We start from the raw sequence: 18,829 nt of genomic DNA, 5'->3' as shown, positions 1-18,829 counted from the left end.
AGGAAGGGGTGCGTTATGTAAGGCGTATTCTTCCATGTGAAAGGGCCCGATAATAAATCGAAAAAGGGCATAAACGAAAATCTAAAAAAAAGGGTTTTCGAAATGGGGCCCTAAGCCAAACGGAATAGATCGGTTCTAAAGAAATTGGATTGTTGGGTGTGGTGTGTCGAAGAGGGGAGGGGGTCGCGTGACGTCACAATTCCAGGCTGGAGCCCCAAACCAGCGCCAGCAGCTCCAAGCTCGGATCATCCGACAGTCGGCAACAAACCGCCCGTTGGAACAGTTCACTCAGTGCACGTACCATTTCCCGTTTCTAACCTATTTTCAAAACATTATTTTATAATTTACAATGGCGGAAGAGAACAACAAGCAAGAGGCTAAAAAAGAGGAGGTCCAGGACACGGCGAAGGACGTCCCGCAGGATACAAAAGAGCCCGAGTCCAAGGAGAAGGAAAAAGAGAAAGAAGTGGAAAAAGAAGCCGCTACAGCCCCGGCGCCGGAACCTCAGCCTCCCAAGCCGCTCGTCCATAAGACCAATTTCGAAAAGGACGTCGTCTATTTATTCCAGTTTTCCAGGACGCCGGTAATCCCGTCTCTGTCGCCGTACTGCCTCAAAGCCGAGACCTACCTCAGGCTCGCCGACATCAAATACGAGGTAAGGGCCGCTCCCGCCGCCATTTTCGTTTCTCTCGCAGTTAGCGTCCGTTCAATCCCTACGCTTCTCAACCCCCCAAACCGACATCACACTTTCATTATTGTCTACATTCATATATTCAATAATAAAAAAAAAAACTATTTGTTTCAACCGTATAAACAAAACAGAACATCACATATTTCCTGCCTGTTTTTGTATTCTTTTTTCGATTATATTATAACGCTTTAATAAATGTTTGCTTCGATTCATACTTTTTTTTCATCGCTTTAACAAGCTCTGGGTTCTGCTTTCTTTGGCCTTTTTAAATTGAAAATTACTTTAAAAAGAAGGCAGAGAATAGAAGCATTACTTTTCTTTTAAATCTACTTTCATAATTTTTATCTGCGCATTAATTTATTTTGTACGTTACATGATTTCTTTTTAAGCTTCTTTATTTTTGTACTTTCAAACATCGCTGCAAACAATAGAGCCATTTTTTCAGGTAATATATCAATTTTTGTTTTATCTTTTTCTATCTTTGGGCGACCTGCACCGTTTTATGCTCCGCTTGTTAGTTTTTATTGATGAAAAGACGGCGTTTGTTATCGTTGGGAAGATAAAGGGAGATTTTTTGACTGGGACCGGATGGTTGGGGGCCACACCCATCTAATTTTAGACGTAGAATAAACAATTAAGGCCTTTTTAAACATTAGCCCCTATGGCTTGAGTGGGTTCGTGACGGGCGGCCGTGGTGAGGCCTCGCCGTGCCGTCCTCCTCCACCGCCTCCTCCGCCGCCGCCGGCTTATGTGCACATTTCCCCGTTTTTGAAACGAAGCTATCGAGCTCGCTGTTCCCATGGCAACACGGGGTCGACACCCTAAGTGCATCTTTGCCGCGGCCGTGGCCGATGGAGGGGTGGTGGTGCGTCCAGGGATTTTTGGCCTAATCAAGACCGAGGGAATTCAATAAAGGCGTCGTTTTGGCCGGCTACGATGAAAAATCGTATCCGCCGCATTTCCGAACCCGTCCTGGTAGATGAAAAAGATTCAAGTCGCCTGTATATTTAAAAAAAAATTATATACGACTCAGCTTACCCCTTATAGGAATTGCATGTGAACCTTAAGTTTAATGCCACAAATTCCACATGTTCCAATTTTAATATTTTAATACCCGAAAGGATTGTATTTGTATGTATAACGTGGGAAACAATCTGAATATGGACCCTTTCCACAAAAAAAAAGAAAAAAAAAGCTAAGAGTTAATTTTAAGTAATAAATTAGAGGTAAAGAAAGTTTTAAAATCTAGAAAAAAATGTTCAAGCTGGACTGGCACCCAGATTAAACGATTGTTACAAGTATTTACAGCTTACTAGAGTACCCACTTATTCAAATACTTTATTATACTTTTCGTTTTTGTTGTCTTAGTTTTCCTTTTATGAGTACTTTAATTCTTAATTGCCTCTTGAAGGTTGGTAAAATGATTCACTCTACCATCTTATTGCGACGTTTCGGCATCCTATCATTTTCAAAATAGTTCTGGAAACTTGAGCTTCCATAAATGAAACATTTAAAGAGAAAAAAAACATAACCTTCTTAATTACGTACAAATACTTCTCAAAATTCCGATTTCGTCAGCAGGACGATCTCTCTATTGTGTTTTGGTCAAACGCATTACTTTCTTATGTGACGCCTGTACTTAATATACAGGCGACGATTAGCTGACCGGAATAGGGGACGGCTAGACTGCTGACAAATGTCGAACAACTAGACCGCTCAAAATAACTAACTCATTTCCCTGCCTTGGGGGTGCCATGGCATACATGTTCGTTCAAAGGGCATAAATGAAGTTAAAGAAAATATAGGACTAAATTAAGGTAATAGAAATAGAAAGAAAATCGTAAATTAACTAATTATATAACAATACGATCATCGTTCAAGAGTGGTGAGTCAAGGAGTCATTACAATTTATTTTTTAACATAACTAGGCCACTGTTCACATTGTTGAAGATTCAGAACATCCTGAGACGGCTTGTGACTAGCATGGATCAGTGGAGTGGCCTTCCCTGTGGACGAGGATAGCTCCTCGCGGAATAGGAATGCTGTCGTCCCATATCTCAAAACAATAATCAAGAGTAATCGAAACTTCGAAAAACTTTCTGGTTGATTTAATTATTTAAAAAAAAATATTTGTGCCTCATTCAATAACTTAATAGCGACTTTTTTTCCCAAGTAGTCAATAGAAATTCCTATCCATAAAAAGAACAGGTGCCATCCTGTTGGTTTTTTTCTCCCGGATGGTTTACATTCCAAGCTTACTCGAAACTTCCTTTATAGAAGTCAGTTGTCAGGATCAGTCCGACTAAACGAAATAATGACAATCATTAATCACTTTAGTAATGTTATCTTATTATAAATCGTGATGAACTGTTTTATGATAATATTGTTGTCGATTTATGTGATTTCATACGTGAAATTCTTATAGAAACTGGTAGATTTATGAAGCTTTTTTTCCATTGAAAAGTCGGGCTATGAAGGGCCCTTCTTGGTTGGTTTTTGCTTGGGGTCTGTTTAAAATCACTTAAGGTCTATAACATAATCTCGGCCTTGTAGCTGAAACGTTTTAAATTTTAATGCATTAACCCTTGGGGGCTCCCAGGCTGATAATTGCCCTCGTTTCATATAACGTTCTGTCGGCACACCGTAAGTAGTAAAGTTTAACGAAAATCAATACCCTGCACGAATAGACTTGCCGTTATAAATAATTAAATAGAAATTTAAAGCATCCCCTTAGAGGATTAGTTAGACGGTTTGTCGTTTTGTTATTCACTTTCCACATCTGAACTAGGTCGCTAGCAGCTAACTGTAGCTTTCCCTCCGACTTCCTGGAAATTTTTCCGAAAGCTGGCAACCGTCAAATCGGCCGTAACAAATTACCAACGACCCAAAACATTCTCCTTTGTGATTTTCGTCTTGCTGGGCGAGTGACTGGTGGTAGGCAGTCTATTTCTTGGGTTTTTAAAAAATGGTATATAGAACAATAAAACTGTGCGACTTGTCGGTCGTTAATTCTGCTCTATTTTTGAAGATAAAAATACGCAACAGGCATCGATTCTGCTGATTTAAAAACAAAACAATTAACAACACGCTGGACTGCACTATATCAACATAGTGACATAAAACTGACGGTGTTGTTATTGTACTGTTGTTCGAAACTTATAATTAGTCCATCCACGAACGGCCGTCCCCATTCTTCTTTTCACAAAGAATTTATCGCAGAAGGCATTTCCCAGAATTTGGCATTCACTTCTGCTTTCCCTTAAAAGCATTACTCGTTCAAGGGAACAGGTAAATAAGATTGGAAATACGATAAAGGCTTTGCTTCCCTAAGTCCTTTATCTATTTTTCAGGAAACAATTTACTTCACTTTTCCCTTTACGTTTAGATTTTTTTTTTAAATATTATATTTCGTCCAACCTTGATAATGAAATTGTTTGACCAAAAAACTTATATATATATATGTATATATACTGATATTTCGGATGCAAAAGAAATTGGCCTATGCAGTCCTCCAATATTTACGATAAATTAAGCCGATGAAGGCCTTTCTTTCATTTTATAGAAGAGCTTCAGGCATCTGAGGAATGTAGTGCGCAGTTGAGTCACTCCCATCTTTGTTTATAGACAGAGTTAGTACACAGATTGTCTTTCTTGTCAGTTGAGCTATTTTATTCAACCTTCGGATCTTGTGAATAAAGATAATTAAATGCGTGTAAACACATTCTAGTCTGTTCGTGTTGGTATGCTATTTTCTTTATTAATACGTATTTGTAATCTTTACGTCTTCGGATTACAATATGGAAGAGGAAATATTTTTTCTCTCTCTTAACGGTGTTAGGAATTTAGCGGCCTCCTTTTCTGTTCTCTGGTTGGACCTAGGTTGAGCTTGTTGATGGAAAATAATGATTCATAGCGAATTAAGCACAACAGGCGTTTCTATGAGGTTGAGAGTTTATCGATTGTAACTAATCTTTGACGATAAGGCAACTGGTCAGCAAATACAAGCTTTATAAGAAGCACAGGTCCGTAAGCAGATCGCTTACAAACAGTTCCAGGCCAAATTTGTTGATCTGTCAGTAGATAGGGAAATTTTCTTAACAAAATACCCGCCGGTTACGATCCTATATATTTTCTTAACAAAATATCCGCCGTTTACGATGCTATATATATTTTTAAAATCTTTAATTAGGTTGAAAAGTTAAGACAATCAAAAAGTTTCAAGTACAAGGAAAATGTAAATTTAAATTTTGTTCGAGTTTTAAATTAGTTCAAGAAATGGATTTTTTTAAATAATCAATCTATTGAACTATCTACAGTGTAAGGTCAAATTCCTCTGCTGACCTCTACTCTAAAAATAATGGGTTTCGCCTCACATTAATTAAAATTAAACTTCCCTTTTACTGTGTACAGTTTTGGATAAAACCACTCGCTGTCTTAATAATTAAATAAAAAACATTTACACAGTATGAAAAGTCTTCTTTCATGTGATTTCATTATTCGAAAATGAAGACGTTTTAGACATGTTGATCAATTATATTTCTTCTCTGATAATTGTTCATCTTTAGTTTCACTTAATTTGTTCTTCACTCTCCATTCTCAAACTTTTTATTCACTAGAGAAAATTTCTCAACGTGATGAATACCTATTAATTAGTCTGAAATGAAAAGTCATATGCCATGCCTGTTCATAATTTATTTTAATTAATAAAGGAATTTATATTTATTAATTAATTTGTAGGTTGTTTTAATCTGCCATTCTGGTGCATTTAATTTTTTATCAGGTCAAGAAAACCCCCGTACTGATTGTCTAATAATCAATCAATCAAATCATCAAGTTACTGTTAACCGCCTAAACGAAGGCACTTCCTTACTATGAAGTCGTGTGAACATTTTTTTCGGGGGTTCGGTAAGTATGTCGGGTTCGAATCCTCCGACCCCGCATTCGAACCCAGGACCTTTACTTTACAGCGATGATCGTCAACGCATTAACCATTGTCCCCTCCCCGTCAACATTATTATACTTATTGTAACTTCAATTGAACCAAAAGGAAATTATTTATCCATAGCGCTCATAACGTGGGCGATTCTATGCAATGTATATGTTTATGCAAATATAATGTACATGTATATGTATGAAATTTCTTATTATTCATTTTTCTTTGGTGGGAAAACTATATTAAACATTATAATTTTACTAGAATTAATAAGTAATATTTCCTGACAGTGTGTGTGCTTAATTAAGTCAGGAAGTAAGAAGGGAGGTAGAGAGGAGAGAGAATAGTATTTATAACCTGTAGTATTATAGTATTATTAAATATTATTGTTTATTATGAAATATCACAGTTGTGCTAATTAGTAATACAGTAAATAGGGCGTAGCTTAATTGAAGTGATATATAGGTTTGGCGTGATACATTGATACTCTAAGGACAATTAATTCATTAACTAATTTAACTCTTGTTACCCCTGAAATAAAATAAGCTCTTTATTTACGAAAAAATGCGCTGCTAAGATAAAGCAGTTGGGGGGAGGGTAGGTGGCCGCAACGGTTTAGGCGTTGGCCAGCGCTCGTCACTGTAAGGTAAAGGTCCCGGTTTCTTATCCAGCGGCCCTAGATTCGAATCAGGGACCTTTACCTTACAGTGATGAGCGCCGCGTCAGCACCTTTACCGTTGAGACCACCGACCCCCGATAAATTTATTAAAACACAGATTTTTAAAATACAGTTGTTTTTATCGGAGGACGTTTAAAAACTTTTACCGATACTTACATTAAAAATATCTGTTATATATAAATTTAGTTGTTGAAAAAAAAGGCATATGTTAAGAAGTAATATCTGGATCTTAAAAAACATCTCTCAGCTCATTAAACTCCATTAGTTTTGTAATAAGTTTGTACTAGGGAATTGGAAAAAGCGTAATAATCATCTTAAGCAATATTCTAAGAATGGTAGTTTTTATCACGTAGTAATGTATTCATAAGATACAATAAGAATAAATAATTGTATTATTTAAGGGGAAACAAGTCGATTTTAAAATTTATAATATGAAATTGGGATAACATTATTCGTTTCTCCAGATATACTCGTGTGCAAAAACGACATGCAAGAAGCGGAAAACGAGTAACGGTCGCATAACAGGAAAATTTCAGAATGTTTGAACACGGTAATTGGAAAAATGGTACAAATTATGATTAATAAGGACCGTTTTTTAATGGCCTGTATGCCTCTTGCAATTAAAACTATTTGAGATGGGTGTAGGGCTGAAAAAAACTCATGTCCGAGGGGTGGGTTACTGAACCCCGGGGACGAGTCGGAATGGTGGTGGGGTGCCGTTCGTCTCCATGGAGACCCGGGTAACGGAGGCGGTGGGGGCGGCGGCGACGCGAACCACGCCCGTCCATCCAACAGTCGATACCCCAAGACCACTTTCATTACTTTTCATTTGACACTTCCAAGTGTAAAACCTTTGTTTTATTTAGCTGTTTTTGTTTATTGAAACGACAATTTAGGCAAATATAAGCCCGTTGAAACATTTGCAGTCGATACGAACATGTTTAACATTTTAACATGTTTCAACAAAAACATATTTACTTAACAGCTTATTTAATTTAATTGTCGAGTTTTGCAAACAACCCTTTCACCCACTAACAAAATGTTTTTATCAATCTGAAACACCCCGCGTAAAAAGTTATTCTCATTGGTTTATTTATGCAGGGCCGTTAAGACTCCATTAGTGTCGGTCAGAATAAAACTCGACACAGATCAATCTTTTATTAAATAGATATACATACAGGGTGAGGTTCGACAAACTATAAGGGAAAAAGCGTTAGTCTGATGTGACCGTTTCTCCGTTTCTGATGTGACCACATCAGACTTACGTCATTATTAACCCCCAAAAAAAGCGTGTTTCGCCTGCGCTTTCCTTACGTTAAAATAGAGGAATCAAGAAATAGGAAAAACTTCTGACACCGCTTAAATTTTGTGCGTGGAAATTTAAGTTGTCTTCTGTTTTAAACAAGTAGAAATGAATGTTATGGCTGTCTAGCCCCTTACCCCGACCCACGTTAGTTATTAACCCACGGCAGTTATTAATAAATCATGAATGAATGTTATATTGAAAACGTATATGATGCATATCATTTTGCAATTATAACACATTTATTCTGAAAAAGTTCATTAAGGTCAATAATCATTCGTAAATACAATTGGAAACGTGCAGTCCTAACATTAATTTTAAATTTTATTGGGTTTCGTGGTCCGCTTGGCTTTTATCTCAACCAAAACCTTAATTAATTGAAAAGAATTAATTTTAAAATAGGGAAAGAGATTTTATGTTATCAGATGTTAAGACAAGTTAAATATGTTAAGACAATAGTTAAATATGTATGTATTTAGTTTTCATAAAAATACTACATTAGTTAAGATACATATCGTTCAGGGTCTTTGTTAATCTTCCTACTTTTTACTCTTCTACCAAGGACAACGTTCACTGTTCATGTCGATTTCCCACATTAATAAACATGTTGTGAGGAGGTTCGCAACGTTAGGCAACAAATAATGAAATTGTACTTACAGAAAACTGAACGTTGAAAATATTTTAAGCCAATTAGAATTTTGGGAAAGCTTAAGAAAATGGCAAAAATGTAGATCGTAATTAAGAAGAAAGTTGAATCGTTTAAGGGAAGAAAATACGGTGAAAAGTGTCATTATAACAAATCAACAGCCACCCTCTTATATGATTGATTTAAAAGCAATCAGAGTGGTATATTGTAAAACGAAATTAACCAAGCAGCTTGCTCAATTAATTACTAAAGAAATAATTATTATTAATGTTTTTTTTTTTTTTATTAGAAAGGTAGAAGTATTCGTTAGTTTGTGAAATGACCTCGTTAAGTTACTTGTTCTTGAAGATCCGCGCTTTCAGACTTTCCCCAGTGACAGAATTGACTTAATTGGCTGTAAAATTCGGGATTATCGAAATAAATTATCAACGGATGATATTACCATAGTTTGTACTAGATATTGAACCGGGCATAGCTGGGGTGGTAGTGTATTTTGTTGTTGTTGCTTCTGGCAAAAAGTAAAAGTCCTCATCCTTGGGCGCCGGTATAAAAATAGAGAATACGTTCCGGGAATGGAAAAAAAAAGTTTGAGAAAAATCGATGTCCGTAGTTGTAATGAGTCATAATGAGTCGCCGCCGCGCCGCCCCCCTTCCCGTCCTGTGCGTCTCCTAAGCGGCGCCCCATGAATCATATTTCAGGTCGATTGGAATTGACCATGAGGTCCTTATCACGGTTTTCATAAACCAACAATCGTTTATCAACAAGGAGGAAAAATAGGCATATATGGAAGGACTCGTTGAGACCGCGGTGGTATTTTCAATCGTTTACAAGTTATTTTTATCTTTTCAACCTTCTTTCAAAGATTAAACTTAAATCTAATTTTATTCCACACAAATTCTTTTTAAAATCACGACTAAAGTTGATTGCTTGCGTCTGTAGTATCTATTAAATGATTAAATTTTGCCTCTTAACTTCAATTATTGAATTATACTTGGAGATACTGTGTCTTGGTCACAACGGGTCATTAGCTCACACCTTCTAGAAGTCAAACCAAGGGAATACCAATTTTGACTAATCACATTATTTAACAACTACTTCATATTAAAAAAACTAAACAACATCAACCGCCTGATGAAACCTTAAGTAATTAAGCTTGTTTATTGCTGGTTGTACTTGCCCGTTTTTTGTCAGCATTTTTCGTTCCTGTCCCAAAGAAGGCGAACGTACTCGGGTACAAAATGAAAACAACTGATAACAATTGGTGCTTATGAAAATCATAAAAGAATTTTAACATTAATTTTTATTACTAATTGTTAACAGGTATAATTTAAGAGATTTCAATATCGGCTCGCTTTCGTTAATAAAAACTCTTTTTTGGGCTTTTTCTTGAAGACGTTTAAATTAATATATCTTTTCTGGAATATCGACCAAAAGTTTATATACTAACATTTTTTTTTAAAGCATCTATTTGTAATGTAGGTTCTAACCAGAAGTAAACTGTTTATGGGCCTGTTCGTGTACAACTTAGTGATGGCTCACCGAAGGTATGAAACGCAAAGAAGGGATCATGCTCACCCGTTTCAGATAGGCCATACCAGATTGACACATGGATCAAACCCCACGTAGATGTGCTTGTGGAGGAAGGTTGCTCATTGTGACATTTCGTCGAGGGGTGTCATGCCTTGGCCCCTTAGAGGGAGCGAGTAAAACATAGACAGTCCTTGAGCACGAAAGAGGGTTGTTGGGTCCCCTATTTAGATTTTTAAGGGTATCGGTGGTGTTCACTTGGCATTCGGGACATGAAGACAATGAGAAAGTGGACGTTGGCCAAAAAAGGATGCGATATGAACTCTCTATGCCCCGAACCCTATGCGGCCGTGTCACACACCTAGAAATGGATCCTTAATGAGTCCAAAACTTAGTGGTACAACACGGCACGCGAAGAGATTCCTAGAAGTGCCATCCGCAGGACTTACAGAGGAATTACTGGAAAGTAAGCTCAATAGAAAACGGAATTGTGGTTGGACTCCAGTCACCACTGTCGCATAAGTAGGAGTACAGACAGAAGAAATACTCAACAGATACTGCCAGGAAGAAGAGGATGTAGGTGCAGATTCTTGCAACTAGTAGAGGAAAAGCCTCAAACACAGGTTTTTTAGATTTTACACTAAGGAGCCGTTGGCAAGGCTACGGAAGGTGATTAACAAACTGAGTTGGCCAGTCTGTTATAAAAATAGAGGAGCACAATAGATCTGCTCAGGTCGAGGTGCAGAAGGCCTTGTGGCCGCCTCTTTTATCCCTATCCCCATCTGTAAATATTATAACTACTGGGTGTACGTTTATATTTGTTTGGGGAAATGAATAAATGAGAGGACCGTGACAGAAAATTGAGTACCCGGCTATGGCGCTCAGTGTGTTGGAGGGAGGTCCTATGACTCTTGTCAGTAGGTAGACTAAAAAAAAAACAGTTTAATTACTGAGTTTTAGGTTATTTTATTACATACTATTCCTTTAGATTAGATTTTGCAATTATCTTGTAAGCAATATTCTTTTTTCCCAATTAGAAATTGAGTAATAATTAATTAAATTGTTGAAAGGAATCAAGATTTGCCGATGTTATTTCATCTTTCCGTTATCTTTTTAAACAATGGTTTTACTTTTATTATGTATTTTATTTGTTGGGGATCCATATATAATTAATTTTTTTTTTTTTTTTTTTTTTAAAGTTTAGCTCTTTCTTTTTTGCCTCCAATGTAAGAGTTGACTGAAATCGTTTATTTACTCCTGACGGCACGTAGACTTAAAACTAGCAACCCGTATAGAGGGGAAAGTAGAAGTACCACTAGACTTTGTTTGTCTTGCACCTTTTGTCTACCTTGATCAAACATTTCTTTAAAGTAAAAGATCGTCCCTTGACTGATAAAAACTTCTGTTAATTAAAGACCGTTACATCCTAGGGTTTTGAATGTAGAAAGGGGAACTGTGGTGAAATAGGTTTCCACGGATATTCCTAGGTAAAAACGTCGTGGCGAAAAAAAAGAAAGAAAAAGAAGGAAAGCTAGCATTATCCAAGTCACCCTCGCTTTCTACACTGAGCCAGAAAACTCGAATGCCGTCGGATGCATGACAAATGTCAAATGCATTCACATTTGAAATGTAAAATAAACATGAGGTATTTAAGCTCGTTTGTTCAGTTGGAACTTCTTAGCTAATAAATGTGTACATCGTAATTTTGAACAGGTTGAAAGATTTCGACTTCCTTTCCTTTCCTCGAAAGGCTGACTCCTAATTTTGAGTCATATTTCCAGATAAAAACGTGCTCACGTTGCAAGCACTATCTCAATCTGCCCAATTGTCTTGAAGTCAAGAGAATTGACCGACGCTCGTAAAATTTGCAAACTTGACCTCTTTGATAAGTTTTACGTCCTCTACTCGTGAATCTTGTCTGAATTATTTCAAGAATCCGCTTTGCCTTCATTGGCAACGGTTGCATTAATAATTGTAGTGTTTGTTTATTGTATCATTCATTTTTTTTCCTCGTGAAGAACAACACAAAAGTGTATCCATCCCATTACAAGATCATTTACGCCCTATGTTAAATTATTAAAAGTTAAATAATTTTCAAATGAACTGGATCACGGTATGGTCTTGAAAAGACAATTCAATTGTTTCTGCCAAGCTTTTAACTCGTTTTAAGGTTCAACAGGGCCAAACAATCTTTGAAATCTGTCTGCGAATTGACATAATTAAATTTTTAATAGCTGATTTCAAATTTCTTCAAAAAACCAACTTAGTCCCAACGTTGCCAATGGCTGAACTTACTTGGCAATAGTAATGGGATTACTGTAATGGTTGTTACACTCCTTGGCAGTGTTGGAACAGAATCTTACCCCAAAGAAATTTGAAATATGTATCTTAACTGTGTAGACTATTTAATATTGTTTTGCCCTGATCATCTTAAAATAGATCGAAAGCTTGGCAGTAACGATTGAATTTGTTTTTCCATCAAGACCTTTTTTTTTATTTATTTCATGAAACTAATTTTACTAGTAATTTACATTAGGTCTAAACTGAATGGTTCAACATACCATAAACAACCTTCTAATCAACTGTTAACTTAAATATGAAAATTTTGAACCAAAAGAAGTCAGTTTAACTGTTTGGAGTTGTGCTTTGTTTAAGGCCTTACATTTTTAATTAAATAAAAATATTAATGTGTAATCAATTTAAAAAAAGATCAGAGATAAGGCTAGAATCATATTTATATTTAGCTATCTGCGATGAAATGTTAAATTTCTTTGTAAGTGAAGAGGACCTCACTGGTCTGATATCCATGAGGCGGAAAAGGGATGTATGTAAGAGTTGTATGGTGGGGCTTAAATGAGATAATCTACTGTCCTTCATTGTGTGTAGGAAGCTGGGGAGAGATAAATTATTTTCCTTTGGCATGCATCCTATTTTCCTTAAAAATTTCGCTTCGATTAATTATTAAGGGAACATCATAATAGAAATAAATTTTTAAAAAATGCCAATATTTGTTTCTTAATGAATTACATACTTTATTTTTCTCTTCTTAATATATTAACCTGGAGTTGTTTAATTCTTTAATGTAGTCATTTTAAAAGTAACATTGCTTACAACACAAACAAATTAAAAATATTAATATTTTCAATTTTTATTGTACAAATCTTGTCTAATGTATTAAGAAAATTTAATTTCTGTTAAATAATTAAAATCATAATTTTTGTTTTGAAAAAATTTCAACTACAGTTAAAACTGTATTTGCCAAATACCATTTGAGGGCAATGACCCCACTGTCCTACAGGAAAGGGTGATTTTACCTTGGAAGGGTTGTTCAACCCCTTGAGCCTGTTGCCATGACTATATTACAGCCACACCCAGTTATATTGTATAAACATTTATATATTTATTCATTTGCATACCCTCAAATTAATTGTAAATTGTCGAGTAAAATGGTAAATTTACCTAATTTTATTTTATCATCAAATCTCGGTTTTTCACTTTAGTTAAGTTTAAATTATAGGAAATTATCAGATTGCAATCAGATGCAGGTGTTCTTCCTAGTGTTACAATCAGCATTTTTTTCCCTCCAGGAAAACTAATTATTTTATTTTAAATATTCATTCTTTGCCTAGTGGAGGCACATCATTCAATTGAATGTTGAAAATGGTTTTTAAAAATAACTCAAGAAGGGAATTTATTTAAATTATGTATATGAATAGGCAGGGGTTAAATATTCTTTTCTTCTTACATGTTACCTTGAGGAAAAATACCAAAAATGAAATATCAGTTTTTAAACTCAGGGAGTTTAAAATAAAAAACATCTGCCATTTATATCTCCCTTCTCATTAAGGAACTAGTTCAGAATCCATTTTCAGAATTGTTATTTATTTATTTTTCTTTGTTTCAGAATGTAGACCATAAGACAAAGTTTAAGTCTAAGAAAGGATTATTACCTTTCATTGAATTAAATGGAGAAGAAATAGCAGATTCTGCTGTTATCATTAAAGAGTTAGGACAAAAATTTGGCAAAGACCTTGATGCCGGATTAGACAACAACCAAAAAAACATCTCGCATGCTATGATTTCAATGATTGAAAATCACCTATTCTGGTATGTACATATTATTATAATATAAATGTAATATATATTTCAATACTTACAATATATTATATTCCAGGGTTGTAATGTGGTGGAGGACAAAGCACCCTGATAATATCATCAAAGGATATAAAATGAACCTCCAACATTTTCTTGGCAGTAAAATCCCACTAGGAGTTCTCAACTTTTTCTTCAAACTTAGTTACAGTCGAAAAGTAAATAATTTTATTTTTCTTGACATTGATAGTGCCATGTATATTAACAAATCATTTTTAGGGCTGGAAAAAAGTTAAAGCCCATGGAATCGGCGTTCACAAACCAGAAGAAATCATGGAATTTGGACAAAACGATCTTAAAGTTTTATCTGAAATATTGGCCGACAAACCATTTTTCTTTGGAGATGAACCTACAACGGTAAGTTTTGTCTAGAAAACATATTGTCTCAACTAATTTTGTGCAAAATTTCAAATTGCAGTTGGATGTAGTGGCATTCGCTAATTTAGCACAAATATATTTTATTGAAAAAGACATGCATTACCCACTTCAAGAATTCATGCAAGAAAACTGTGCTAACCTTGTTGGACATGTGAATAGAATGAAAGACAGGTAAAATTATTTAAAATGTTTTTAAAAAACAACACTTTAATTTTTTTTAAATCGATTTCCAGGTGTTTTCCTGATTGGGAAGATATATGCACAACACTAGACCTCAACTCTCATCTCCCAAAACCTCCACCAGAAGAAAAGGAATCAAAAGGAAAAGATGAAGAAAAAAAAGCTGAGAAGGAAGGAGATGAAGGTGATGAAAAAGAAAAGGTAATAGATATATTTTATACCAAGTTTTACAAGTTATGGTCAAATTTTCTTGCAATTATAAAATGGAAATGTATTCATTTTTCAGTCCGAGAAAGAAACTGAAAAAGAGAGTGAAAAGGAGAATGCTGACAAGGAAAATAAAGAAAAAGAGAAAGAAGAAAAGTAAACACCTTAACAAGGAATATTAAGTACCCAAACATCACCTCCTTCGACTCTTTTCCATCACTTCAATATCGGCTATCAAACAAAACATCAGATTATAAATTTGACCTTTTTTCTCCTCTCCCTTAATACATAAAGCATATCCCATGTTCACTCAAACATGAGTAAAAGCATGTATAGATCTATTGTGAATGTGTCCATGGTATGCATGAAAGTACTTTATGTACTTGTGGGTGTGTGTATGTGAGTGTTATGAAATATTTAACTCCATTTTCTATACTTTTGTTGTCTACAGAATATGAAAAGGTTTAATTTTTTTTTATAATTAAGGACAGAATTAAAATTTATATGTGGGCATTAGAGCTGGATGAAAAGTTCAAAGATCATTTCGTACTCGAAATTTCTTAGAAGATTTTCATACAGTGATAGGTAATTTTTATGAACTCTAGCTAGATAGGTAAAAGTGTAGATTCAGAATGATATTAATAAACACATTTTATACGTGACTTATACTGTTTAGAATTTTTCATAATTTTTTAATGAGCATGTAGATAATTTCAGTCATGACAAACAATAGAAAATAGACAAAAACGCTCAAAATTGTCATATGCTCAAAAAAAAGTTAATTCAATGCGCTATTTTAATTTACAAATTTTTTTTTTTTAAGATGTAGAAAATGAGTCGAGAGGAGTGAGTTTATAAATTGTGCCGTAGGTTCGACTCGGGACCATACTATTTGTCCAATGCATTTAAAACACACTGCGGCGCTAGTTTAATAATTTTAAAAAAATTTGTCTTTACAATTTTCTGACTTGAGATTATTAATCTTGTGGTTAAAAAAAGATAAAAATTAAAAAACTTATCAGGACGCTCTATGAGCACTGTTTGTATCGCATACATATAAATATTTATATATTATAAAACTTGTCAAACAATATGCTGTAAGTTTCCTCTTTTTTTATTATCTTTTCAGTAACAGTAAAAAAATGAAAGAAAAATTACATAAAAATGCTTGTTTTGTAGCATTATTACAATTATATAAATACATTTATATATATAAATATATAGGATAGTTGTGTATACATAAGCTTTTATTTTATGGATTATTATTTTTTTTATTATACAGTTATGTGTTTTATAAATATATATAGTATATTATATTTGGAGGAGCTTTACCCCCTGTGACGGATCCTGATCCTCGGTTTTTGGGCTTTGATTGTTTAATGCACCACAAGACAGGAAATGATCTCATTGGTGCACATAAAAAAGAAAAAGAGCCAGTCTCTAGGTTAATTGATATTTTTTATATGTAAAAATTTGTTTATGTAAAAATTGTATACTCACTAATATTTCTGGTTTGTTTGAAAGTTCACAAAACAAAAACAAAGTTAGTTTTTTTTTTCTTTTCTTGCTATCTTGTGTATAAAATGTTAAACTTACTAATGTTGATTGCTATCAATGACAGCATTTTGACCAAAGCTACATATGAAATTTTATAATGTTGTGGTTATTGTAGCTTCTCTTTATTGCTTTAACAAACAAAAATGAAATATTTCAAAAAATTGGAATGTTATAGTGTTTTGTCTCAGTTTGTGGTAATTCACAGTTGTTTGCATAGATGTGCATATATACAGCCCATAATTTATTTTATATATACATATTGATATGCTAACAGTTGTATATACATAAACAGGCAAGAACATTCATAACAAAAACAAAATAAAATAATTGGAGCTGTAATTTACACATTTGCCTAAATAAAATATAATACCCATTGATGTGTTTCAGAATTGGAGTGTGCTTTTTTTGCTCAAAAATGTCATTCCTTCACAATTTAAAAATATATTTACAACAAATTGTTTTATTAAAATTTTGCTAGGTGGTCATAGATTCAGAAAAAGTATCTCTAGGTATTACATTTAATTTATTTAGATTATTGGAAATCTGTTAAATTATCGAGAAACAAGTCCTCATGGAATTTAAATTTTGTTCAATTATTTTGTGATTGTCTAAGGATTGTGTATGTTGCAAATTATGTCTAAATGGCTGTGATGACAGCCACAGCATAAATACAAATACACTAAGACAAAAACGTGGTCAACCTTGATTTTTAAAGTACATAAACCGTAACAATTTTTATTTACTGAATATTTTTAAAGAAAAATATAGCTAAAAATGTTGCTATGGAAACAGAACAAAACAGTATTTCCTATGCTTGAATTCGGCATGGCATCAATTTATGAGGTTTTCAATGTAGTGCTGCTAATACTCCAACAGTGCCTTTCTTAATTCTTGCAATGATCCTAACTGTGTGGTGGCTTGCATTTTCATGCATCAAAATAAAACCGTCGCCAATTAGTGGCATATAAGGAACAACTTATGATAAAAAATCTTCAATATATTGTGCTTGATGATCAAGTTTGTGCGACCATCTATGGAAATGTTTTAGGGATATATATGGCTCTCCTGTTTTTCTCCAAACCCTCTCATCCGTCATAAGGCAAATGAAACTGACAAATCCTAAAAAAGATTTTAGTCCAATCTTGCTCATACCAATTGATGTGATTTCTTGCAAACCGCATTGTCAGAAGTTCTGGACTAGCTGCAGACCACACATAATCCAGCTTAAGAAAGTCTTTGGCCTACAGTGAGAAACATTTCTACCTTGTTGAAGTTGTTCGAAGTCAACAGCGGTAGAATGTTGATTATAGAGTAGATTCGAAACATTATCTCAGCGATGTGACGCGATTTGACGATCCATGCTTTCTTGAATAACCTACAGTATCTGGTAGCAATGGAAGACCCTTCGGACAGTTGTGCTGGGAGTGTTAAGCACCCTTGCCAAATTGCTTTACCATCTGCCAACAATGTTCTAGTTGAAATCTCAATCATCTAAAACCAACACTCAAACAAATTTGAAACAAAACAATCAAACCACCAGAATGTGAGAAGCTTTACAGAAAAAAACAAAACAAAAAAAGAAGAAAAAAGTGACTATTCATACAAAATCTAATTGTAAACCTAAGCGGGAGATTTTATGTCTCTTATTTACCTTTAATCTTTTAAAACAGACAAAATATTGTTAGATAATATATATATATATAAAGTTTGCGCTTATATATATTTAAATATTTAATAGGTTTTGGTGGATTGTTGCAGAATACGATTCATAATTGCACTTCTTAAACAGGTCAATTTTGGAACAACTTACCTTTACTTGAAAGGTCAACATGCAGACCTCTGTGTTATTTGTGATCCCTTAGCAATACCTGGTTGAGAAATTTCCTGAGATAATTAATTTCACAAGTAACTTAAAACATTTTTACTGAATAGATCATACAGAACTAATATTACTTTCCTTAGGTCTAATTTGTACAGCCAGGCTGTGAAAAATGAATAATTAAATTGTTTTATTTAAGTAGCTGGCATGAATGAAAGTGCTGTTATCACATTTCATCTATTCATTGCAATTCCAAACTTTCATAATTTCTTGTGAATGAAAGTGTTATTAGCATCCATTCACAGGCCAGTCTGTGCAGTGAACTGGGGCAACCCCGGACACCCAAACTTCAGATTATCTGCTGCCACATCCTCTCACTAGTACGATCGAGTGCCTGACAGGGTCATGTATGGCATGCTTTGTTTGCGGATATGTCTCCTCAGGATTCATTTCAGTGAGGCCTGGACTGTCACTGTGGATGGTGCTTCGGTTGGCCAGTCAACCAACGTCCAACACCCTCCCAGAAGTAATCACCCACAATCTGACAAAGTTGCCTGTCGTGTACCCCACCCTCTACAAGATTAAGTTCATTGCACTTAGTAGTGGATATACCAGTTTTCGTCTAGTTTTTACAGGCGGTCCAAGACGCGATGGTGGATGGTGAAATAGTCACCATTGCCCCTCCAGTAGAGTATATACATATTATGCAGGGCGGGCGACCGAGAAAGGAGGGGTTAAAAGCCTAGGTAGGCCCGA

General features: G+C 34.7%; 1 protein-coding gene across 1 annotated transcript; it reads left to right on the top strand.

Moving 5' to 3' along the window:
* Nucleotides 1-227: 227 nt before the first annotated feature.
* Nucleotides 228-15,523, top strand: LOC106665712 (failed axon connections). Its single transcript, XM_014392364.2, has 7 exons — nt 228-655; nt 13,685-13,887; nt 13,955-14,090; nt 14,152-14,289; nt 14,351-14,481; nt 14,544-14,691; nt 14,777-15,523. The coding sequence occupies exons 1-7, from the start codon at nt 350-352 to the stop codon at nt 14,855-14,857; spliced, it is 1,143 nt and encodes a 380-aa protein (XP_014247850.1). The 5' UTR covers nt 228-349; the 3' UTR covers nt 14,858-15,523.
* Nucleotides 15,524-18,829: the final 3,306 nt, after the last annotated feature.

Source organism: Cimex lectularius, unplaced genomic scaffold (genome assembly GCF_000648675.2).
Source record: "Cimex lectularius strain Harlan isolate CLEC.00 unplaced genomic scaffold, Clec_2.1 scaffold129, whole genome shotgun sequence".
Taxonomy (NCBI): domain Eukaryota; kingdom Metazoa; phylum Arthropoda; class Insecta; order Hemiptera; family Cimicidae; genus Cimex; species Cimex lectularius.
Note: the sequence above shows the minus strand (reverse complement) of the source record. Positions and strands in the feature narration are given on the sequence as shown.